We start from the raw sequence: 26628 nt of genomic DNA, 5'->3' as shown, positions 1-26628 counted from the left end.
TTTGTGTACAAACCCCTACATCAACTACAACCACGTCTCAGATAAATAAGTATAATCTTTCACAGTGCCTGACCACTACTGGCCTACTCAGCCCTTTCACTGTGTCAGAGCGTGAGTCAAACAATAGTTATGGATATGGGGTCAAAMGAAAGCCATAAGTCATGAGTAACGCTTACAGTATTGCACATTCTAAATCAACATAAACATACTAGACATTAATGATAACAGAGTGTAACAGCATTTGTCATTTAGCACAAAGGTCAATGTAATTTTTCCTGAATGGACCTGTAAATTAATTTAGTAATGAAATGTGAGTTTCAGTAAGGCACTTGAGTTCAAAATAATTTCCCCTCAAGGACATGCAGTTCCTCAAATTGGATGAAGCTACAGAAACAGAGATGAACGATATTAACACATGGTCATTTCCAGTCTGAAAGTCTATTCAGAGCAGCTGCAGCTAGGGTAATCCCTAAAGTCATCAACTGACAGCACACATTAAGGCAGAATGCGGGTTATAAGGTCAAGGGAAGTTTTGTGTGTGTTTGTGTGTGTRTGTGTGTGTCTTGTCTTATGCGCTTATGGCGATCCATTCTGCACACAAACCCTGTGTGATATAGGGTACACATTGGTCGAGGCCGGGTTGGGTTTTGCCAATCAACGTTCCCCCTGCTGTTCTGCTCCCACTGGGAGAGACATAGTGACAGGGTCAGAGAGAGAAAGCGGGTAGAGTGAGAGTAAAAGAGAATGATGAAGAAGAGGGAAAAGGGAGAGCAGCGTGTGTTGTGTGTGTAGTGTGTGTGTGTGTGTGTGTTGTGTGTGTTGTGTGTGTGTGTGTGTGTGTGTGTGTGTGGTGTGTGTGTGTGTGTGTGTGTGTGTGGTGTGTGTGTGTGTGTGTGTGTGGTGTGTGTGTGTGTGTGTGTGTGTGTGTGTGTGTGTGTGTGTGTGTGTGTTGGTACGTGTCAGAGAGAAACAGAATATACATTCAGGACCAAAATTACTGAACATTCTTTATAAAGTAGGAAGCAAAAGAGACAGTATAAATTAAATAATACAAATACTATATTGATTGCTAAAAAATTATATTATGTTATACTAATACAATTGATCAGAGAAAGACATTGGGTTCAACAAGTCATAAAAAATCTAAAAAAGGATAGGGGTAAAAAATAATTGGCACCCCTGTTTTCAATACTTGAGCACCCTCCCAATGTGAGGATAATGACAATGATGTTTTATGAGAGAACATATTGGGAGGGATCTTAGACCATTCCTCCACACAGAATCCTTCCAGATTCTGTGCTTATGGACTGCCCTCTTCAATTCAAACCATAGGTTTTCAATGGGGTTCAAGCCCGGAGACTGAGATGGCCATTGAATTTTTAAAYTMTTGTGGTCAATAAACCATTTCTTTGTGGATTTGATGTGTGCTTGGSGTTATTGTCTTGCTGGAAGATCCACTTGTGGTCAAGTTTCAGCCTCCTGGCAGAGGCAACCAGGTTTTTGGCTAAAATGTCCTGGTAATTAGGTAAAGTTCATGACCTTAACAAGGGCCCCAGAACCAGTGGAAGCAAAATAGCCCTATAACTTCAAAGATCCACCACTATATTTAAGAGTAAGAATGAGGTACTTTTCTACACATGCTTCCATTTTTGACACCACTGGTGTGCGTGGCCAAAGAGCTATATTTTCATGTCATCAGACCATAGCACCGCCTACAGTTTGCTAAATGGCATTGGCACCTGATTGGAAACAGAAGTGTCATGCCCATAGGGGGCACAGAGGCACATGTCACTCAGATTTGTTCCGTTTAACACTATAACTGCTAAAGAAGTCATTTTTATCACTCCCATTTTTTAAAGTCATGCCACCCTCCGTCCTTGACTTTTCCTAAATAAGTCTATATAAGACACTGTCGTTGTTAGAATATTAATACCACTAATAGAACTGGAGTTATAACCAGTTTTAGTAGGGTATGTCATTTTCTAAATGGTTTTCCCTGTTGCCCCTCCTTCTCCCAACTGTGGGGCCTGCTCCGCAGATCCTCTCAAGCTCTGTCAGGTTGGATGGGGAGCATCACTACACAGCTATTTTCAGGTCTCTCCAGAGATGTTCGATCGGGTTCAAGTCCGGGCTCTGGCTGGGCCACTCAAGGACATTCAGAGACTTGTCTCGAAGCCACTCCTGCATTGACTTGGCTGTGTTCTAAGGGTCGTTGCCCTGTTGGAAGGTGAACCTTCGCCCCCTGTCTGACGTCTTGAGCGTTCTGGAGCAAGTTTTCATCAAGGATCTCTCTGTACTTTGCTCCGTTCATCTTTCCCTCAATTCTGGCTAGTCTCCCTGTCCCTGCTGCTAAAAGAAATCCCCACAGCATGATGCTGCCACCACCATGCCTCACCATATGGATGGTATTGGCCAGGTGATGAGCGGTGCCTGGTTTCCTCCAGACGTGATGCTTGGCATTCAGGCCAAAGAGTTCAATCTTGGTTTCGTCAGACCAGAGAATCTTTGCCATTTGGCAAACTCCAAGCAGTTGTCTTGTGCCTTTTACTGAGGAGTGGCTACTTTCTTTCCACTCTACCATAAAGACCTGATTGGTGGAGTGCTGCAGAGATGGTTGTCCTTCTGGAAGGTTCTCCCATCTCCACAGAGGAACCCTGGAGCTCTGTCAGAGTGACCATCGGGTTTTTGGTCACCTCTCTGACCAAGGCCCTTCTCCTCCGATCGCTTAGTTTGGCCGGGCGGCCAGCTCTAGGAAGAGTCTTGGTGGTTTCAAACTTCTTCCATTTGAGAATGATGGAGGTCACTGTGTTCTTGGGGACCTTCAATGCTGCAGATTTTTGTTGTTGTATCCTTCCCCAGATCTGTGCCTTGAGGTTATTAAAAAAATAGGTATTATTAGAGATGCAGAAAAATATACATTGTTTTACATAGAGTTAAGCACAATGATTATGGCTCTAGATTGTAGGAAAAAGCTGTATCAGGTGTTTGAAAAAGTATAAATTCTCCAATTTATGGACGGGGGCCTAGCCCCCCTATGGACCAACCCCCAGCCATCCTCACGTACTTTGTGCCCCCTCAGATTTTTGGGGTGCATGATGCCCTGATTAGAAACCTGTGGTTTGAATTGAAGAGGGCAGTCCATAGGGGTAGACGAAGGATATCAAGAATCTGGAAAGATTCAGTATGGAGGAACGGTCTAAGATCCCTCTCAATGTGTTGAATATTTGCAAATGTTTGTTTACAGTGTGTCACTCCACTCAGTCAGCCAGGAGCGTTTCTGGTAATAGTCAGATGACTTACACTCAGTTCAGTTTAAGTCACTCTTATTTAAAACTAAAGCTCTTATCTGCAGCTTACTTACCATGATTGTCATGCTTACCCTGTCAGTGTTTAAGCCCAAACAGGAGGGTAACTCAGTGTTTAAGCCTAAATCATATCTGTGTCTGTCTTGCATAGCGCTGATCAGGCCCTGGACCGCTTTGCAATGAGGAAGTACTACGACGACAAGGTCTCAGCATTAATGACACCCTCTCAGAAAAGGTAAGACCTCTTCTCAGGTATAATATGAACCTACTCTTTTAATGTTGAGAGAATGCCCATTGTGTGATAAGGATGGTGAGGCAAAGGTGTTTTCCCACACCCACACACATATCCCTCTCCGCCCACCTTAGGGCATGTTCAGGTCCCTGTCCCACCTGAGCCAATAGAAAGCCTTTTGCGTGTCTTGGTCTTGTTAATTCATTCCCATAGAAAAGGGCCCGTGATAGTCATGCCATTGTGAGTAATTGAAACAGAATGGGATCCCGTGGTGACCTGGTGTAATCTTATCCTACTGCATCACACTGAATCACTGTGACTCAGTCATACCGTGGGCGCCTTAGTAAGAATGTCCCCATCACAAACACACAACCTCAATGGATCTTCGGAAAAGTAATATTCCCATGTGTGCTACAGTATCTCTGTTATACTTGTCATGGTTGGACCCAGCCATTGATGTAATTGATCTGTTGTTGTCTACTTTAATCTACAGTATATGCAGAGGGGTTTAGCTAGTGAGGATCCTCTTGCTAGCTATTGTGTGGATTACCGTATCTCTACTATTCTGCCATGCCAGGTACGTTTGGATCCTGAACAGTCTCCTGAGTGGGTCGATGAAAATCAACGCCTCTCCACTGTTCCTGCATTGCATCATTCTACATGGGATACCAAACTTTGACACTGCAGGAGGTAACTTACTACCTGCTTTTGTTCACACATCGGCCCACTAGGATAGCAAAAAAACATTCCACTCATTGAGAAGCTAGAAGTCTGACAAATAACTACCAATAAAATCCCTATGTGCTTATCTAGAAAGAAATTGGCATTTTGGAAAGCTTGCATGCTAAATGAACCTGTCCTTTCCCTTGGACTGACACACGTGTATGCACGCACATGCACATACATGAACACGCACCACAGAATAACTAAAGAATTTTGCCTGCCAATAACATGGAGATTTTTTGTTGTTGATTTCACGTTGAATTTACGTTAGTTGACAATTCAACCAAATGTAAATAAAAACTAGACGTTGAAATGACTTCTGTGCCCAGTGGGTGGTTTTTTGCAAGGTGGCAAATAAAACAATCAAATAAATCAACCTCTTGTCATTGAGCTGGAGAAATTTGTGAAGGGCAGCTACGCTAGCTTTGCCACCGGGTCTGATTGGTAAATAAAGCTGTGTGTCATCCGCAAKGCAGTGAYACTGAATGTTATATCTGTTTGGGCTTCTTGCAGTCAATTTGCAGTCTATAAATTATTTTTTAATTATGTTCCTGCCCCCCGACCATACGCTCAAGAAAAAATTGTCACTTGGCTGAATCTAGTTGATGATACCTGCCATAGTGAATAGGTGCTGGGGAAGGTACTGAACCCCCAATGCTTACTGAGAAACGTATGCCACATAGATATGACCTGAACAAGGATGTTGTGATCAATAGTATCAAACGCAGCACTGAGATCCAAAATAACTAGATTGGAGCATTCACCATTCATCTGTAATAGCCCACAAGAAGCTTGAGGGAAAGTTTTTATGCCATTTGTCAATTGATACCAACATGAATCAATGCTTGATAATACACAAATGTTATGATGCAGTTTATTGATATGAATAATATTCAAAGAGTTTTTGTTCCACACTTTTGCCACAACAGAATTGATCTCGCGTGAATTWCAGTATTATATTTCTCTTCTCATAATACAATCATTTTTTCCCAGTGTGTCGGCCATACCTGAAAGTCTACCAGGGAATGCAAGCTGTCTACTCCTCAGGGGTCTAGTAAGCATTCATTTAAGTTTCAAATTTTGTTTGACAATGAGTGATACATTTTCTTTTAATGACAATTTGTTGTTCTAATTTGCCGCTCTCTGTGAGTGTCACTGAGGGAGTTAGATTATGGCTATAGGCCGTCACTTTTGCCCATGATTTGTGACTGGGCTAAAGTGGAGATGGAGGAGTGGACTACATAAATTGAGCAGTACTCTACGCCTCCCGGTCATATTGGGTGCGTTCCTCTGCCCAGGCGTTTCTGACGCATTCCAGATTTTACAACGCCAGGATAGATATTATAAGTATCAGCTAACCACATCATATGTTCTACCAATCTGGTGCCTGACGGCACAGTCGATGACGTGGCATGCAACCTTTGGTTTATGCATGCAACGTCTGAGCAGGGGAAGGCAACCTATGTCAACAAGGCAGCATGGTGCATCATTCAGAAATACACGTCTTTTCCATAAGATGTGCGCACATTTTTATAATAGTTTTCCTTTGGAATGCAGCAGATAAAGCACATATGCGTTTTTATCAAGACTAAACACAACTTTGGCGTATGAAAACTCAGAATCCGAAGTCATTACTCCAGGTGCTTGACATAKGTCAGTTTGGATTGAGCCGACTTTGGCTTTGAACGGGGCGCCCGGCTCACGCCGGGAGGCAGCCCTGTTTCAAAATGAATGCAATCACTTTTCACCTGGTGTAAACCAGGCCCCCAGTGTCCGGTCTGGAGTGCGGCGTCACGAGCTCTGCTGATCGGTTACTACGTAGCAACCACAGGAGGTCATMGCACCTTAATTGGGGAGGACGGGCTCGTGGTAATGACTGGAGCGGAGTCAGTGGAATGGTATCAAATACATCAAACATATGGTTTCCATGTGTTTGATGCCATTCCATTCGCTCCATTCCAGCCATTATTATGAGCTGTCCMCCCCTCAGCAGCCTCCACTGGTAGCAACCTAGCGGTGCCAAAAGCCCTGGTCTGCCCTAGATAGACTACAGTATGTAGCAAATTACGATCGCAAGAACGGCCAACCTCAAAAACTGTAAACGGACGTTTTGGGCTCTAAAATGTGTTGATTATGATCAAGTTCAATCCCCACAGTGAATGATTTAAAAGWTCGCTACAAATCAAGATATATTTAATTAAATAGTGATCCCTTCTGACTACTATATTTGTCATCACGCAGGACCACATGCTGAGATAGACCAATCACTCATGCACACGCTTCTTGACTGTTTATGTCCAAGTCTTCTGGTACTGATGCCGACGTCATCTAGCAGTGTTGGGTTAACTCTCTCAGGCAGGATGAAAATGACTATATTGTTGATCCTTTGTTAGTTACGGCCACTTTCACCATGATTCTTAGCAATTTCTGGGTGCCATTCAGCCTCATTCGACAATATGGCAAGCTTCAAATTCAAATACTTCCGCCTTCATGAGCCATTGGGAGTTTTCCATTGGAATACGWGGATAACGTCAGCGCTATCACTATCTACTGGTTTTAATGTCTATGGTGCAAACTCTGTCCACCCGGGCCATCTGGCCACCAGGGCAACCTGGCCATCATAGCATGTTCTCTCTGATTGTTTGTTTGTCTCTATTACCCAGTCACATTGGGCCTGGACACAGAGACAGGATATGTATCAGTCTGGAACCTGCTCAGATGTTAAAGGGAGACATCATGGTAAGAATAACATCTCATAGCATCACATAACATATCCTACAGAATGTACTGGGMATACCATACAAGAAGAAAGATACAAGTTATGACCGATTAGACTTACACACATAAAATAATGAAAATGTTTTTTACAAGGTCACATGAATACACACACTGTTACAGCAGCCAGTCTTTCCATGTTCCTACAGGTGAAGTGTTACCATAAGAGTGATGTCACTTTGGAGCGTGAGGCGATCTTCCGGCTCCAGTTCCACACGGGAGCAGTGCAGGGCTACAACCTGGTGTTCCAGAAAGAAGACATGGAGACTGCCAATAAAGGTCTACACACATTGCATACACATTGCCGTCACAGGATAAAAAACTACTGGACTTCATTTGGGTTTGGCTCATCCATTAATAAATCATGTGTTCCCATAGACTGTAATCTATTATGGCTTTCTGGGAGAATCTCAGTCATAGGCAGAATCATTCATCTTTCCGTGGCATTCCAATGCAGCCACACTCACTCTATTCCTTTGTGTMTCCTCTGCAGATCGCAGATTTCTGGATTACGGGAAAGTGGAGCTGGTGTTTTCTGAGGGCCCGGAGAAAATCCCAGGTATTTTTCTAAACTCCTATAACTCCTTAACTATAACTCAGTTAGAAAAGCAGGAGGGTTTGAAAACCTCCAGACACATGGTCCTTTCACCACCAAGCTTCCCCCCTCAATCTCCCCTCTTTTKCCCTCTACCCCCTGCTGAGATGAGGATGTGGAAATCCGTAGAGGGGAAATGTAGTGTGAAGTGTGTGCTGACAGAGAGGTAAAGGAGCACAGCATGCCCTTCCTCCCAGCCCCACAGGYGGGAGCGTGTGTGTTGTGTGTGTTGTGTGTGTTTTTGCGTGCATATATGTGCTCTAAACAACTCATAAAATGTAACATTCCTTCAACTCTTAGTTGCAAGATGAAAACACTCTGGCCACAAATGACTTACAGAAAATAAACAAAAATGGCTTCTGTCCACGGAAAGTTTAAACCTAGAAGAATGTCCCACTGATCCCTTGTTGTTGATTGAACCCTACAAGAATGTCCCACTTATTCCTTGATGTTGATTGGACCAAATAAGAGCGTCACACAATGATTCCTTGCTTTTAAATGGTCTCCTGTAGGTGCAGAGCGCTGGCAGAACGGGGCAGACGTACGTGTGGACTACAACACAGCCGACCCTCTGACACGATGGGACTCTTACCAGAACATAATTGACACGGAAGGTAACAGCATTCACTTGGACTTACTTCTCCTCATTACAATGTGAAACATAAAGCTTCCAGTCACTCTGAATTAATATCATATTGTCCACCATAACTAACAACCAAGTTGATCAAGATAAACCAAGCAATATCTGTGGATCATGCACTTACATTGACCAATAGTGCCAGGAGTTTTTATCTGACCGCATTACTTGATGAYTAAAATCTCTGGGCCATATCTAGGCTTTCCCTGTCAGGAACAACTCTTGATCCTAATTACATTTTTAACAACACAGGTACACGTACACCCAGTAAAACCAACCACATCTGGGTCAGTCAATGTCTGCTTTCTAAATGAATGGAGATCCTTCCTTAGAGGGCCAAGTGACAACTGCAGTATTTTTTTCAATGCAGAGCTTCTAGGTGACATATCTCTCAGCAACCCTGTAAACCTCATGCTAGTCTCAGTACTGCAGAGCATGACAGATTTAGGGATGCGTTTGTAAATTCCCTCTGGCCATCTACTCCGATTTCAGAGCACTCTCGTTATGTGTGCAAGAGTGCAGAATAACTGATGAATTTACTATCGCTCAACACCCATTGAATATGGCCGATGACGCTAAACATCGACAAGAAAGCCTAATTAAATTGCTGCCAGCAGCACAGTTACAGTCACCAATGCTCTGAATAAATTGAAAACAGCCTAACCAGATTTGCAAAGGCGAGTAAAATGTTCAGAGTGAGCTGTTATCTCATTTGTGACTGGAAGTAGGTAGCAAGCTTGCCAACGTTAGCCAGTTAGCTTGGGTGCTTGACTGCCCGTTGGCAGAGGTGTTTTCGTAAATTACATTTGGGGGGGGGGCGCACTCAACTGTGTGCGCTCTCTGAATTTACAAACGGACAATCTGACAATGCTCTGAATTTACGAACACCCAGAGCGTACTCTGGCACTCCAGATTGAATTTTCGAACACACTCTTAGAGTCCTCTGCTCTGGTTAGCCAGGCCCGCTCTGTACTGTATCATATAGGGACCACAGCGTAAAACCATTAAAGGCCCGCTCTGTACTGTATCATATAGGGACCACAGCGTAAAACCATTAACGTAAACAGTCAGTCTCCACCAGCTTGGTTTATGTGGCTTTACTTGTACGAGGGCAATTCCTATGGAAACATTCTTTATTTACAATGGTAAACAGAGGAAATGAAATATAGTATCTTCCCCTTGGTGTACCATATGCAGAAGATTCAAATCAAACTTTATTTGTCACATTCGCCAAATAAAACAGGTGTAGACCTTACCGTGAAATTTTTAACCCTCCTGCTGTGTTCCGGTCGCATTGGACCAATTTACAAAACATAGTTAATTTAATCTGATTGTCATAAGGTTCCATGATTTTGTCCACACAGGGCATCTGAACACACAAGATACATGTTGATGATTTTCATAACATTTTGGGTGTTTTATTTAACCTGTGGTGTTCCCGGTCAAAATTGACCGGCCATTAGAAAGGAATTGGTGACACTACCATTAGTGTATAAAATTGAGTTCAGGCACATGCCCATTCATCAAARGGACACACTTCTTCTCCCAGACTCCCACATGCATGTGTGTTTGAGCACACACACACACCTCACTCAGCTTCTTGGCTTCCATAGCAACCCCCACGGGAACCTTTCTCCAATAGTGTCTTTCCCCCACGGGAACCACACCTGTTGGCATTCTCACAAACAATCGCAACATTGTTTCAATAATATATAGAACTTTTCTCACAGCTCTGGTATATCAAGCTTTTTTGAGGCTTTTTTGAGGCCTTGCTAACAATTAATTCTGTGGCAGCACAATGACCAAACGATATACCATATGTGAGGCTCTTGATCATATTACATTTACATTTAAGTCATTTAGCAGACGCTCTTATCCAGAGCGACTTACAAATTGGAAAGTTCATACATATTCATCCTGGTCCCCCCGTGGGGAATGAACCCACAACCCTGGCGTTGCAAGCGCCATGCTCTACCAACTGAGCCACACGGGACCATCATATCTTTGATCATGACAGTGGTGAGGAGGAGAGTCCTTGTTAAACTTTGACACAAAGTAGTCTGTGATAAATAGCACAATATGTTTCATATGAGTATTTGTTATAGTCAAAATAATCCATACATTGTGCTTTTTTTTACTCAAAACGACATGTATGAGCTCAGGTCAATGAGGCCTTCAGGCCATATAAAGCAAATAGAAGTTCAAAACTTGTAATGTTCACAAGAACTTAAGTTGATAAAAAGATCTAACGCAACATTAGGTGATAATATATGTATTATTATGGATTTATAATCAGCTATAATGGGGCGGTCATTTTGGATCGGGACACATAATTAATCAACATGCAACGAACACAACAGGAGGGTTAATTAAAAGCCTTTAACCTACAGTGCAGTTCAAGAAAGAGTTAAGAAAATATTTACCAAATAAAAWAAAAAATTATAAAATAGTAACACAATAAAATAACAATAACGAGGCTATATACCGAGTCAATGTGCGGGATGTAAATAGTCTGGGTGGCCATTTGATTAATTGTTCAGCAGTCTTATGGCTTGGGGGTAGAAGCTGTTAAGGAGCCTTTTGGTCCTAGACTTGGCGCTCCAACAACGCTTGCCGTGCAGTAGCAGAGAGAACAGTCTATGACTTGTGTGACTGGAGTCTAACATTTTTTGGGGCTTTCCTCTAACACCGCCTAGTATATAGGTCCTGGATGACAGGAAGCTTGGCCCCAGTGATGTATTGGGCCGTACGCACTACCCACTGTAGCGCCTTCTGGTCAGATGACGAGCAGTTGCCATACCAGGTGGTGATTCAACCAGACAGGATGCTCTCGATGGTGCAGCTGTAGAACTTTTTGAGGATTTGGGGACCCATGCCAAATCTTTTCAGTCTCCTGAAGGGGAAAAGGTGTTGTCGTGCCCTCTTCACGACTGTCTTGGTGTGTTTGGACCATGATAGTTTGTTGGTGATGTCAATACCAAGGAACTTGACACTCTCGACCCACTCCACTACAGCCCCTTCGATGTTAATGGGGGCCTGTTCGGCCTCCTTTTCCTGTAGTCCACGATCAGCTCCTTTGTCTTGCTCATATTGAGGGAGAGGTTGTTGTCCTGGCACCACACTGCCAGGTCTCTGACCTCCTCCCTATAGGCTGTCTCATCGTTGTCGGTGATCAGGCCAACCACAGTCGTGTTTGGCCACGCAGTCGTGGGTGAACAAGGAGTACAGGAGGGGACTAAGCACGCACCCCTGAGGGGCCCCCGTGTTGAGAATCAGCGTGGCATACGTTACCACCTGGGGGCAGCCTGTCAGGAAGTCCAGGATCCAGTTGCAGAGGGAGGTGTTTAGTCCCAGGGTCTTTAGCTTAGTGATGAGCTTTGCGGGCCCTATGGTGTTGAATGCTGAGCTGTAGTCAATGAACAGCATTCTCACATAAGTGTTCCCTTTGTCCAGGTGGGAAAGGGCAGTGTGGAGTGCGATTGAGATTGCGTCATTTGTGGATCTTTTGGGGCGGTATGCGAATTGGAGTGCGTCAAGGGTATACAGGATGATCCTGTTGATGTGAGCCATGACCAGCCTTTCAAAGCACTTCATGGCTACCAACGTGAGGTCTAAGGGGCGATAGTCATTTAGGCAGGTTACCTTCGCTTCCTTGAAACATGTAGGTATTACAAACTCGGTCAGGGAGAGGTTGAAAATGTCAGTGAAGACACTTGCCAGTTGGTCCGCGGATGCTTTGAGTACACGTCCTGGAATATCTAACTACGAATTCTCAGAAGGCAGCCCGACCTCTGCCCCCTTTTTCTCCATCTTTTTCTTCACGCAAATGACGTGGATTTTGGCCTGTTCCTGAGAAAGCAGTATATCCTTCACGTCGGACTCGTTAAAGAAAAAATCTTTGTCCAGTTCGAGGTGAGTAATCGCTGTTCTGATTTCCAGAAGTTATTTTCCGTCATAAGAGACGGTAGCAGCAACATTATGTACAAAATACGTAAAAAAAAACAAGTTAGAAACAACACGACAAACTAACAAAATAGCACAGTTGGTTAGGAGCCCATAAAACGGCAGCCTTCCCTTCCGGCACTGTTATTAACATGTTAGTATAGGTAAGTTTGGCCATGTCAATCAGCTCGGGTTAAGGTTAGGTAATATCTAGTGCTTGTTTGCTGGTAGTTTCTGGATGCTCTTTACAGTCTTAGTACCATAGGGAATATGGAAGCACTGGGGTCAGAGAGAGAAAAGTAGTTCCCTAGAGATTATTATAATTGTTTTATCAAATGAATGGGCGTGCTTCGACCAACCCAGTTACACAGACGCGGGCGTGCTCTCTCTCTCTCTCTCTCTCTCTCTCTCTCTCTCTCTCTCTCTCTCTCTCTCTCTCTCTCTCTCTCCTCTCTCCCTCTCTCTCTCTCTCTCTCTCTCTCTCTCTCTCGTCGTCCTCTCTTCTCTCTCTCTTCTCTCTCTCTCTACTCTCTTCTCTCTCTCTCTCTCTCTCTCTCCACGCTCATCGACGCACCACACGCACGCACGCCACGCACAGCCACGCACGCACGCCAGCACACGCACCACACACCGACCCACGCACGCACACACGCACACCACGCACACACTCCCTTCACTCACACCACGTACACACTGTAGGGCATCCCTTGCTGCTCTGCCAAATCTTTCCTCTCAGCCGTGGAATTCACAACAACTTACCATAATAGACAAATATGGTGACATTAAAACATGAAGCCACCCAGGCCTGTTATACAATAAGCATTTTATATACAATACCAATATAAACCATTTGATAATAAAGACAAATAGTTGCTTTATTTGAGAAACTCTACTACACAATCTTAAAGTGAGGTTAGCTTTTATGTTTGAAGTGCTAGATCAAGAGTCTCTGGGTATGTAATGAAAGAGCAAACATTGGATATGAAAAGATTAATTAAAGGCAAACAACAGCCTAAAAAACTATTTTTCACTTTCTCCTTTTCATTGAGTCAATGAGGCATTCCTGTGGAATATTTACAGCCTTGTTTTCTCATGTAAACTCTAGATTAGAGACGAAAGACTGGGAGCTCTACTGGAATTCAGCAGCTACTTACCAGTCCATTTGATTTGGCAGCTCCCAGTGTCCCTCTGACTGCCTGTCAATCGGCTTAAAGACAGCTTACCACTTCAGTGTTAGGTATGTGGAAGGACAACATAATTTACTTCAATGGCTTCTTAAATTCCCCTTCCCCCATTCAAAATGTGGGTTTATCCACTAGTGTGAATTAAGTATTGTGTTTGAGTATGGGTTGTTCTTTATTGAGGGATATAATGCTTTACCTCACACAACATCCTGGAAACTGCTCTACTCTTTCCGGGGTCGATTTCCTCCCCATCAATAGAAACAAATCCAGCCAATGTGTGTTTTTTTTTTTTTTTTAAACACGTGTACATGCATCAGAGGATGTCCAAGCAATCAATACCAGGTGTGTATCAACATCGACATAACCTCATTTGAGCCAATTAAAAGAGAAAGTCTAGGCCACAATAGGCTTGTCCTGTACCGAGGGCTCCTCTCTCTCTCCCCTCTGTTCCTGCATCTAGCTCCCAGTAAGAGAGTGAGTCACACCAGCCATGTAACAGGGCCCTGGTTTGACTGCTGGATTAATGAGGAATGTTTTAGCTGAGGGCCGTCTGGCTGGGCCCCAAACGGAAGCCCAAACGGAAGCTAGGCCAAGCCACGCAGGCCAGGGGTGATGAAAATGAGGATGGTGATGATGATGGTAATTAAGCTTTATGACTCACAGGCCTGGCATACAGTATGAGAGGAGGAGGAGGGATGGTAGATGGTAATAACACTGATGTGAATGGAGCAGGAGTAACAGCAGGGTAATTTCGGAGGTGTAGCAACAACAAATCCTCTGGGGGTAAAGAATAGTTGGGAGTCGGAGCAACAGTTTTGCTGCTACATGCCCATTTGCCTTATGTTTACAGAGTGTCAAGTGTTTTTTAACAACATAATAACCTAAGAAAATTGACAATTTCGAACAAAAAGTTGTTTGATAAATTCCGACATGAATGTAGATTCAGGATAGATGAAATGGTTCAAAGATGAAGACCACCGGATGTGGCCATACTTGGTTAACCATCTATGGACCTCAGTCTTGCCAATGTGTGTCTTCTGATAGAAAAAAACTGTCAAAACAATTGTTGAACCCCATAATTGAGGTTAGGGCACATCTGTTTCCATGCTGGTGTTGTACGGACGCCAGGCATGTCATTTCATGATACACGATAGCGAGAGAAAAACAACCTGGCTATCCCAGGGGTTTCATAAACCGGCAGAGAGCGCCCAACTAGAAGGTAGGCTTGCTCTAATTAAAATGTCTGTCTTTACAGTGTGAAAGAAAGAGGGATGGAAGAGATGGAAAGGAATGTTGTTTTCATTCTCAGACCCTCTCTGCCTCTTTCTCTTTCTCTCTGTGTCCCTCTTCCTCCCTCCTGGCAGGGTAGTACCCTGATGTAGCCGGGGCATGAGGTCGGATTACAGCTCACCCCAGGGCCCGCCCCCACCCCCTTGCCCCTCCCAACTTATTTACATTCTTCTGTCCATATTTGGAGAACTCAAGGTCCCCCATTGTGTGGAGTGCAAACACCCTCACCTTTCTTCTCACTGCTAGGAGAGAGGTAGAGTAGAGCCAGTGTGTGTGGTTGGAAGACCTGTGGGTTTCTGATCATGGTCACTATCTGTCAGCTAAACTTCCTACTCTTTATTTCCCCTCCTCCTCTCCATATCATCTCTCTGTTTCTCCATATTGTTATGCGGGAGATGGTGGTCGTCTGGTGCACTTATTTACCTGCAGTTGGTGAAGGAGAAGGTTAGAGCTGTGGCTGCATTACTTTCTTGAAGGAGAAGGGGGACCGTGAAAGAAGAGTAGGAGGGGGGAGGGGGAGAGAGAAGTGGGAGGGTGACATACCGAGGGAGAGAGTGGAGGGATGACATATGTCTTCAGAAGTGTTACCACCTTGCCAGTTGGATTGTTGTAGAGGGATCTGTTGGAATACTCCTCAGAGTTCTGACCTGGACTGTAGCTTGGTGAGGAGGCCAGAGACATGCTGTAGAGAGCCAGATGTGAGTTCCAGAGAACCGTGTCTGTGTGTGTGTGTGTGTGTGTGTGTGTGTGTGTGTGTGTGTGTGTGTGTGTGCTTGTGTGTGGTGTGTGTGTGTGGTGTGGTGTGTGTGTGTGTGTGTGTGTGTGTGTTGGTGGTGTGTGTGGTGTGTTGAGGGGGAGGGTATAATTTATCATGCGTGTCTAGTATTCGGATCCTACTACAGCCCTGTTGGCTTGAGGAAAGGTAAGTAATTCACACTGCTAGATTGAGACAAAGGCTTGTCCTTTGTTGAACTACAGGAGAGTTACACTGATTATGGAATGGTGCTTTTAACCTCGACTTTACCACAGCTTTTGGTTGCACTTGAAATATGTACATTGAACTCCATTCGGTAAGCACTGACCAGACTCCTTGTCTTGTTAGCTAACTAGAAGTCTTTTGTTTTTCCCAGAGTAATTTATCTGAGTCATGAGAGGTGGATTTTACTGTGCTGCTTTCCATTTGACCTCTGACTGTAGTTCACTTTTTCTGCTGAGGGTCGAACATACATTATGTTGCAGGGTCAGAGGGCGGAGGGGAACGGTAGGTAAATCATACCACGGTGAGGAAATCAAACATAGTGGCTGACTGGCCACGGACTCAACAGTACCTTGACTGCCGTATATCAGCTCACAGGCAGACAGTCAGATGGCTGCTTGGCTTTCATTACAATGTTGGTTATATAACCTGAACACGAGGAACACCTTTGTCTACCGTGCAGCACAATGTACGAACGAGAGTTATAGTGCTTGATAAGAATTATAGTGCTAGTTTTATGCTTTTATTTAATTAGAATGGTTAGACTCCATGATTAGTTTTGGGGATGGGGAAACTATTCAGTGGTGTACAGTTGTCTGGGAGAACACTCTTGTTATGTGCAGTGAGAAGTGCTGATCGTTCCCATGCTTTGCTATTCTTACAACCTGTAGTCTACTCATTGTCCACCAGCTCTGGAAATGTGTCATGAGAGAAGAATGTCTCACTTATTTCCATGTGTGTGTTCGTTTGTGTCATTGTACGTTTGTGTAACCCTGTTTGTTTTTATCAGACAGCTGTACTTGTTGTTCAGTGAACTTATTTGTCTATGTGAAAAAATTATCGTCTTTTGTGGTCATCTATATCATCTACCTGTACATATGTGTGTCCATGTGTTTGTGAGTGGTGATGTCTGTGTGTGTCTCTGTACCAGCTGACCGCTTGAAGCCGCTGCATCTCTTGTTGTTCCAGTGCCCCGCTCTCAGGGACTGGCCCAGGACAAAGCCTCCCCATCCAAAAGGAGCCCTAACGGGGAAGGATCCACCACCCTGACCCTGGGCCGTGGAGCCCACCAAGCCACTTCTACCACCAGCAGTCCCGACCACAGCGACCACGCCCTGTCAGCCAGCAGCGACTCAGGCCTGTCCAGCACCTCTCTGTGGACTGACAAACCCCCAGCCCCCATCACCACAACCACCAGCTCCAGGCCCCAGCAAGGCCCCAGCCGTCAGGAGAAGGCCCAGCTGAAGCGCCTGCTGAGCGGGTTCGGCCTGGAGGAGATGTCTGAGTGCGGAGGAGGACGGCCAGGAGTGATGACCATACAGAAGCGGGTACCAGCCCAGGTGCATGGCAATGGGGACCTGCGGCCCCCCAGGGAGAGGGAGACGGACATCCTGGATGATGAGGTCCTCCTGTCGGTTCACGACCTGCGCAGCGTGGACAGCCTCGGGACCCTGTCGTCCTCCTGCCACAAGAGCAGCCAGAACTCCTTGCTGTCGGATGGCTTCGGTAGCCCTGGGGGAGAGGAGCACCAGCTCCACCACCACCAACCCCAGCACCACCACCCAGCCCCGGCCACAATGGAGGAGTACGAGAGAGCCTACGCAGAGGCCCGGAGGAGCTGCTTTGGCCAGAGGAGTGTCTCGGTCTCCACCCCCGCCACCGCCGTGCCGATGCCCAAGCAGCAGGTCTACCGGCAGGGCAGCTACTCCACACACACCTGGGTGCGCCAACAGCAGATGGTAGCAGCCCATCAGTACGCCTACCTGCAGGCCGAGGAGGGTGAGGAGAGGGAGAGGTACCCAGGGGACAACAAACCACAAGGGGGAAGCCCACCCAAACCTCCAGCCCTTACAGTGTCACAACAAGGACCCGTGCTGAGTATGAACACTGCTGCCTTGAGAACGGTGGTGGCACCACAGACACACAACGAGCAGCCTCCTGCAGTCGTCAACAATAACAACAACAGCCGAGACGAAGAGTTCAACTCTTTGACTGTGGACATTGATAACTCCATCGACCAGCTCAACCAGTTGATCATGGACCTGGACCCCACGTTCGTGCCTGTCCCCACACGCTCCAGCTCGGTCAAGAGGAACGGCGGGGAGCATGTGAATGGCTCAGCCACCACAAACGCCACCTCCACCGGGTGCCCCAATGGAGTCAGTCCCAGAGTCACAGAGAACAGTACAGCCACACTGCAAAGCATACAGCCGTCAGGTAAGACAGCAAGGTCTGGGTGTGGTGATTGGTGGCGGTGGTGGTGGTGATATGAATGGTGGTGGTTGTAATAATGGTGATGTTTTACAATAGTACTGGTGGTGGTAATGTTAGCGGTGGTGGTTTAAATGTGATCCAACATCTGCACACAGCAGCGCATCATGAAAAATGGTGGTGGTAAGAAATCAACGAGACATTTTAAGATTTGGTAATGTTTCTTTTCAAATCCTCACTTCTCTTACAACACAGTGTTAACTTTTCCCAAAGACACCGTTGCTCTCTCTTACCTTGAGAGCTGTTAGCCAATGTAAATAGCAGGTTTCCTGCCAGCTTTTCAGATGTTTTCTGCGTGTTTCTGAGGAATAGGCCGTTGTCGAGGCTTGTCTGTGTACAACTGTCTCACTCAGAGAGAGAGAGATAGAGAGAGAGAGAGAGAGAGAGAGAGAGAGAGAGAGAGAGAGAGAGATGACTGTCATCAGCTCTGTAGATCTAGGCTCACAGCTCTAGGACATTCATACATGAGGCACACTGTACTGCTGACATGGAATGTCTTTGAAGGTTCCTCACACTCTCTCGGGCCTTACTTGTCAGGTGCTCACTGAAGCCACTTTTATCAGTAGAGACACCAGCTTGACGTGTCTTGCTTTCAGAAGACAGTATCTTAAAGGGAATATTACAGCTGTTGGAGTCAATGTCAGCAGGTCCCCTTGCATGTTATCCATCTAAAAGAATAGAAAACCCCAAAAAGTGGAGGAATATTCAAACTTACTTAATTGTATGTTTTGAACATTACAATAGTTTCCCTCTAATAACCCTTATCTACAGTTCAGCTGCCAATTATTGTATTTCCTCTGGATATTGGTCTGACTGATATTATGCCATTGGACACAGACTGATACAATGTGCCAAAGAATCCTAGAAATGTTCCGTACTTATCAGTGACTGAAAAGTTGCCTAGGTCTCCCACCAGCTTTGGACCTTAGCCATTCACAGTGTTTTGGTCTGTAATCTATCTCACTTTTGTTTGTTTCCCACTATTAGCAATACGTATCTTACAGCTAGCTATTCAAATGTGCAGATGCAATCTTACACTCTTAGTAACACCACAATTGTTCTGTCTTTTTCATTTCACCAAACTTAGCTGTATCTTAAGTTGTTAAACTTGTGAATGTTGTTGACTCAAGGACGGCAGTGCATTCATTGACTCTGGAACTGTGGTCCAACATTTTGTTTCTACCTGGAGTGCGCGAGTGTGGTCTGGCCGTCAGTAGAGTGTGAATCACTTTAAGATATTTACCTGGAGCAGCCAGTGGGAACAGAAAGAGGTGAGCATAGTGCCGGGAGGAGGACCAAGGAATTTCCAAGCAAGGAACAAGTGTGCCTTGATGCATCGCATTTTCCATCTGTTTCCAGATACTTGTACCTGGTTGTGCATATCGGCTACATACTCTAGAAAGACTTAACACACAGCACAGTATAGTACAGGAACACTCTGTGTTTAGTTTCTTTACAAAAATGCAATCTATGATAAATGGCCATATACAGTGCCTTCAGAAAGAATTCACAGCCTTTGACTTTTCCACATTTTGTTGTGTTACAGAGAGAACTTAAAATTGATTAAATGCAGATTTGTGTTACTGTCCTACACACAATACCCCACCATGTCAAAGGGGAATCGTGTTTTTAGACCATTACAAATCAAAAGCTGAAATGTCTTGAGTCATTTCAGAACCTCTTTGTTATGGCAATACACCCAGACAATACACCCAGTCACTACAAAGATGCAGGTGTCCTTCCTAACTCAGTTGCTGGAGAGGAAGGAAACCACTCAAGGATTTCACCATGAAGCCAATGGTGACTTTAAAACAGTTACAGAGTTTAATGGCTGTGATAGGAGAAAACTGAGGATGGATCAACAACATTGTAGTTACTACACAATACTTACCTAAATGAATAAAGCATTTACAGAACAAAAATATTCCAAATGATGCATCCTTTCTGCAATAAGGTACTAAAGTAAAACTGCAAAAAATGTTGCAAAGAAATACACTTTATGTCCTGAATACAAAGTGTTATGTTTGGGGAAAATCCTACACAACACATTACTGAGTACCACTCTCCATAATTTCTAGCATGATGGTGGCTAAATAATGTTATTGGTATGCATGTCATCTGAGTTTATTAGGATAAAAATAAACAGAATAMAGGTAAGCACAGGCAAAATCCTACAGTAAAACCTGGTTCAGTCTGCTTTCCACCAGACACTGGGAGACAAATTCACTTTTCAGCAGGACAATAACCTAAAGCACAAGGCCAAATATACACTGGAGTTGCTTACCAAGATGACATTGAATGTTCCTGAGTGGCCTAATTGTAGTATTGACTTAAATCTGCTTGAAAATCAATGGCAAGACTTGAAAATGGCTGTCTAACAATGATCAACAACGAACGTGACAAAGCTTGAAGATTTGTTTTTATAACAACGTGCAAATATTGTAAAATCCAGGTGTGTAAAGCTTTTAGCGACTTACAGTTAGTGCATTCATCCTAAGATATATAGGTGGGACAGTCATAGTTAGTACATTCTTCCTCAATAAAATAGCAAAGCCAGAGCTAGTAAGGGGGAAAGGGTCAAGTGTGAGTTTAAGTTTGAAGAGGTAGGGTTTCAGATTTTTGGGGAAGATGGACAGGGACTCTGCTGTCCTAGTTCCACCATTGGGGTGCCAGGTCAGAGAAGAACTCTCCCACCACTTAGGGGTGGAAGGGCCAAGAGACCAGAGGTGGCAGAACAGAATGCTCGGGTTGGGGTGTAGGGGTTGAGCATCAAATCAAATGTATCTATAAGGCCCTTTTTAAATCAGCAGATGTCACAAAGAGCTTATACAGAAACCCAGCCTAAAACCCCAAATAGCAAGCAATGCAGATGTGGCTAGGAAAAACTCCCTAGAAAGGCAGGACCTCAGCAGTAAATGTCAGTTGGCTTTTCATTGCCGAGCATTCAGAGGTCGAGACAGCAGGTGAGAGAAAGAGAGACAGAGAGATGGGAGAATTAGAGGAAGCATACTTAAGTTCACACAGGACATCAGATAAGACAGTATCATTTCACCAGATAGGTCAGACTGACCCTAGCACCCCGACTATTGAAGTTTAGCTACTAGAGGCTGAGACAGGGGTGATAGGGGGACACTGTAGCCCTGTCCGACGATACACCCGGGAAAGAGCAAACCAGGCAGAATTAAACCCTACCCACTTTGCCAAAGCACAGCCTCCACACCACTAGAGGGATATCAACAGACCACCAACTTACTACCCTGAGACAAGGCTGAGTATAGCCCACGAAGATTTCCTCCACCGCACGAGCCTGAGGGAGGCGCAAAACTGGACAGGAAGATCACGTCAGTGACTCAACCCACTCAAGTCGAGTATAGCGAAAAAAACGCCTGGAACGACGTGATGGCATGGAAGAGCACTAGTAAGCCAGTGACTCAGCCCCCGTAATAGGGTCAGAGGCAGAGAACCCCAGTGGAGAGAGCCGACCAGGCAGAGACAGCAAGGGTGGTTCGTCACTCTAGTGCCTTGCCATTCACCTTCGAACCCCCGGGTCAGACTACACTCAATCATAGGATCTACTGAAGAGATGAGTCTTCAGTAAAGACTTAAAGGTTGAGACATAGTCTGCATCTCTCACATGGATAAACAGACCATTCCATAAAAATGGAGCACTATGGGAGAAAGCCCTGCCTCCAGCTGTTTGCTTAGAAATTCTAGGGACAATAAGAAGTCTTGTGACTGTAGCATACGTGTAGGTATGTACGGCAGGAGAGTCCATGTAATCCTGTAGGTTAGCAGTAAAGCCTTGAAATCAGCCCTAGACTTAACAGGAAGCCATTGTAGAGAGTCTAGCACATAATATGATTTTTTCCCCCGTTCTAGTCAAGATTCCAGCAGCCGTATTCAGCACTAACTGAAGTTTATTTAGTGCTTTATCCGGGTAGCCAGAGAGTAGAGCATTGCAGTAGTCTAATCTAGAAGTGACAAAAGCATGGATTAGCTTTTATGCATAATTTTGGGACAAAAAGTTACGAAGATGGAAAAAAGCTGGCTTTGAAATATTCTTGATATGTTCGTCAAAAGTGAGATCAGGTTCCATAGTAACGCAGAGGTCCTTCACAGTTTTATTTGAGACGACTGTACAACCACCTAGATTAATTGTCAGCTCAAACAGCAGATCTCTTTGTTTCTTGGGACATATAATTAGCATCTCTGTTCTGTCCGAGTTTAAAAGTAAAACATTTGCTGCCATCCACTTCCTTATGTCTGAAATACAGGCTTCCAGGGTAGGCAATTTTGGGCCTTCACCATGTTTCATCGAATTGTACAGCTGTGTGTTGTCCGCATAGCAGTGAAAGTTGACATTGTATGTTCCAAATGACATCACCAAGAGGTAGTATATAGTGAAAACAATTGTGGTTCTAAAACGAAACCTTGAGGAACACCGAAACTTATCATTGATAAACCATCCACAGAGACAAACTGATATGTTTCAAACAGATAAGACCTAAACCAGCCAAGAACTTGTCCATGTAGACCAAATAGGGTTTCTAATCTCTCCAAAAGAATGTGGTGATCGATAGTGTCAAAAGCAACACTAAGGTCTAGGAGCACGATGACAGATGCAGAGCCTTGGACTGATGCCATTAAAAGGTCATTTAACACCTTCACGAGCGCAGTCTCATTAGTATGATGGGGTCTAAAACCAGACTGTATCAATTATTTGTCTTCAGGAAGTCAGTGAGTTGAAGTGCAACAGCTTTTTCCCCAAAAATTGAGAGGAATAGGAGATTCGATAAAGACTGATTAGTTGTAAAAAAAAAATACCGGTCAAGCTTATTAGTTATCTTTGCTTATTAGTTATCTTTGCTTATTAGTTATCTTTGCGACAGTATCAAAAATACATGTTAGATTGATTTTAATCTCCTCAATTATGTTGGAAAAGTAGGTTTCCTCGAGCAGCAGTGAGGGCTCTTCGATATTGTACGGTACTGTCTCTCCAAGATAGTCGGAAGACGCCAATTCCGTTCCAATTTTCTGGAAGCTTGCTTCAGGGCTCTGGTATTTTCTGTGTACCAGGGACCTAATTTCTTGMGACAAATGTTTTTGGCTACTGCATCTAGGGTACAGTATTTCTCAATGTTAAATTTAGATCCTTAGTGGAGGTGGTTAACTGATTTTTGTACTCCGATGTCCTTMGGTAGGTGGAGGGAGTCTGGAAGGACATCTAGGAATCTGGGTTGTCCAAGAATTTATAGTTTGGCTTTTGATAATTCTTTGTTGGAGTCTGATCAGATTATTTGTTGCAATTGAGGATAATGAGGAAAAACATTTAGATCKACAATATTTATTCCACAGGACAAAACTAGTCACAGGGTATGAATGTGGCAAAGCGTAGGTCCGGAGACATGATGGACAAAACCCACTGAGTCAAAGATGGCTCCAAAAGCCTTTTGGAGCGGGTCTGTGGAATTTTTGCTAGGATTAAATGTCAGGAATTGTGAAAAACTGAGTTTAAATGTATTTGGTTAATAAGGTGTATGTAAACTTCCGACTTCAACTGTATATATATATTGAAATTTGCTGTCGTAAATGTTACCAGCACCTTTGCGGTATGTGCGGGGAGAGGCCTTATTTAAAACAGTAAATTCATAAGGCTTGAGCCATGTTTCAGACAGACCAATCACATCAAGGTTATGACCAGTGCTTAGTTCATTGACTACGACTGCCTTGGAAGTGAGGGAACTAACATTAAGTAGTCCTATTTTGAGGTGTGAGAAATTATCACAATCTCTTTCAATAATGACAGGAATGGAGGATGTCTTTATTCCAGTGAGATTGCTAAGGCGAACACTGCAATGTTTAATTTAGCCCTGCCTAGATCGAGGCACAGACATGGTCTCAAATCAAATCAAATTGTATTGGTCACATACACATGGTTAAAAATGGGGAAAGCTGAGCTGACTACACTGACTGTGCTATTGGTAGACTCCACTAAGCTGTCAGGCTGGCTATCTCATTGTGGAGCTAGAGGAGTTAGAGCCCTGCCTATCTTGATAGGTAAGATGAGAGTCCATCACTCCTCAGCAGGCAATGCTTGGTCCTGTTTGTGGGGGAGGGCCAGTTATCTACAAATTCTATCTTTTGGAAGGGGAAAACAGTTTTCAACCAGCGATTGAGTTGTGCGAYTGCGCTGTAGAGCTCATCACTCCCCTCTAGCTGGGAGGGGGCCAGAGACAATTACTCGATGCCAACATATCTTTCTAGCTAAATTACACACTGAAGTTATGTTGCGCTTGGTGACGTCTGACTGTTTCATCCTAACATCATTGGTGCCAACGTGGATAACAATATCCCTATACTATTTACACTCACCAGTTTTAGCCTCAGCCAGCACCATCTTCAGATGAGCCTTTATGTGGGTAGCCCTGCCCTCTGGTAGACAATGTATGATTGTTGGATGATTCTAATATTGCGGGCAATGGAGTCGCCAACGACTAGGGTTTTCAATTTGTCAGAGGTAATGGTGGGAGGCTTCGGCGGCTCAGATCCAGTAACAGGTGGAGGAGAGACCTGAGAAGGCTCGGGCTCTGACTCGTTGCTTTGTGTGGAAAACCGCTTGAAAGTTTATAGCGGCTGAATGAGCAACACCGGTTGAGGATGCTAAAAGCATTTATTTCCAGTAGNGGTTGAGGATGCTAAAAGCATTTATTTCCAGTAGCCATAAGAAAATTGCCAGGGATTAACACTACTACCTGTATTTACTGGTGGCACAGACGCTGTATCATCCTTTCCTACACTTAAATTGTCCTTGCCTAACGATTGCGTCTGAAGCCACTCGGCTATCCTCACCATAAGGTGATAGTTCTGCTTTATATTAAGAGTATAGCGACTGCAATGAGAAGGCATAATGTTGCAGTTGTAAGGAGCGATGCAGMAGATGAGAAGCAGGTACAGGGAGTGAAGGTTTAATATCTGACGGACATAAAACGGAACAGCGTCTGGACAGGAACACATAACAACAACTAATGCGGATACAGGGAACACCACCGAGGAACAGACAGATATACAGGGGGTAATCAACAGTGTGAAGGAGTCCAGGTGAGTCCAATGAGCGCTGCTGGCGTAATGATGGTGACAGGTGCGTGTAAAGAAGGGTAGCCTGGCGCACTCGAGCACCAGGGACGGGGAGCGGGAGCAGGCGTGACAACAGTAGCTTGTTTTCGCCCGGAGGAGGTCCTGCAGATCTATGTCCAGATAAAGCCTCCATGGTGAAAAAGTTGAATTAAAAAAAGTTGTGTGAGGACAAAACTAAGACCTTGGTAAACTTGTTAAAAACAGAGTTTGATTAAATAGTTATTAAGAGTAAAAAGCTAAAAGGTTTGGCAGGGAGCCAAGTAGCAACAGTACAGCAGTGCAGAGACAGTCAGCATAGCCTAAAGGTAAAGAGTGGCAGTTCCTCTTGCTGCTCCGTAGGCAAGTACCATGGTCTTGAAGTGGAATGCGAGCGTTGACTGGAAGCGTACAGAGGAGTGGGATAACATGGGAAAAATAGGGAAGGAAAAACATCATGCGGGCTGCAGCATTCTGGAGAAGTTGCAGTGGTTTGACAATATGGCAGACAGACAGACAGACAGACAGACAGACAGACAGACAGACAGACAGACATCAATCGGCGTCACCTCTCCAATGTCTTACGTCATGCAGGCTACATCGACCAGTCACCGACCATGTTAACTTCAATGGGTCACCTCTCTCTCTCTTCCACATGTCCTACTCGAGAGGACAGACAGACCGACAAAGTTTACTAATGGGTACCTCCCCCCATTGCTCTATGAGCAGGACAGACAGACAGACATGTTACTACTGGGATCCCACACTGTTCCACTCAGAGGACATGACAGACTGACATGTTACTAACTGGGACCTCCCACATTCGTCTAGAGAGGACAGAACAGGACACGACATGTTACTAATGGACTCCCACGTCTAGAGAGCGACAGACAGGACAGACATGTTACTTAACCACTGGGAACCTCCCACACGTCTAGAAGAGGACAGACAGAAGACATGTTACTAATGGACCCTCCCACATGCTAGAGAGGACAGACAGACAGAACATTTACTAATAGGGACTCCACATGTCCAGAAGGACAGACAGACAGACATGTCTAATGGACCTCTCCACATGTCTAGAGAGGAACAGACAGACAGACATGTTACTCATGGACTCACATGTCTAGAGAGGACAGCACAGTACAGACTGTTACTATGGGAACCTCCCACATGTCTAGAGAGGACAGACAGACAGACCATGTTATCAATGGACCTCCCATACTGTTCTAAGAGCAGACAGAAGACATGTTACTAATGGGCACCTCCCCACATGTCTAGAGCACGCACAGACAGACAACATGTTACTAATGGGGACTCCCACATGCTCTAGAGAGGAACAGAACAGATGACATGTTTACTAATGGACCTCTTCCACAGTGTTAGAGAGGACAACAGACAGACATTGTCTACTCAATGGGACCTCCCACATGTCCTAGAGAGTGCTAGCACAGACATGACATGTCTACTAAGGGTCTTGGCTCCACATGTCTAGAGACACGACAGAACACGACAGCACAGACAGACAGACAGACCCGACCGACAGACTGTTATAATCGGGACCGTCCCCTTCTATGAGAGGAACAGC

General features: G+C 44.6%; 1 protein-coding gene and 1 pseudogene across 2 annotated transcripts in view; one reads left to right on the top strand and one right to left on the bottom strand.

The window, feature by feature from the left end:
- The window catches only part of LOC111979114 (tensin-3), a 79677-nt gene that overhangs the window by 21962 nt on the left and 31087 nt on the right, over positions 1 to 26628 (top strand). For both annotated transcript variants that reach the window (XM_024009409.2, XM_024009408.2), the window contains exons 6-13: positions 3457 to 3540; positions 4115 to 4227; positions 5254 to 5314; positions 6924 to 6999; positions 7185 to 7314; positions 7529 to 7594; positions 8143 to 8244; positions 16629 to 17876. In XM_024009409.2, coding sequence (XP_023865177.1) covers positions 3457 to 3540; positions 4115 to 4227; positions 5254 to 5314; positions 6924 to 6999; positions 7185 to 7314; positions 7529 to 7594; positions 8143 to 8244; positions 16629 to 17876 — 1880 coding nt within the window. The remainder of the gene's footprint in view (positions 1 to 3456; positions 3541 to 4114; positions 4228 to 5253; positions 5315 to 6923; positions 7000 to 7184; positions 7315 to 7528; positions 7595 to 8142; positions 8245 to 16628; positions 17877 to 26628) is intronic.
- Positions 21414 to 22533, bottom strand: LOC139029279 (uncharacterized; annotated as a pseudogene).

The sequence above is a fragment of the Salvelinus sp. IW2-2015 genome, linkage group LG19 (assembly GCF_002910315.2).
Source record: "Salvelinus sp. IW2-2015 linkage group LG19, ASM291031v2, whole genome shotgun sequence".
Taxonomy (NCBI): Eukaryota; Metazoa; Chordata; class Actinopteri; order Salmoniformes; family Salmonidae; genus Salvelinus; species Salvelinus sp. IW2-2015.
This window is presented reverse-complemented; position numbering and strand designations above follow the sequence as displayed.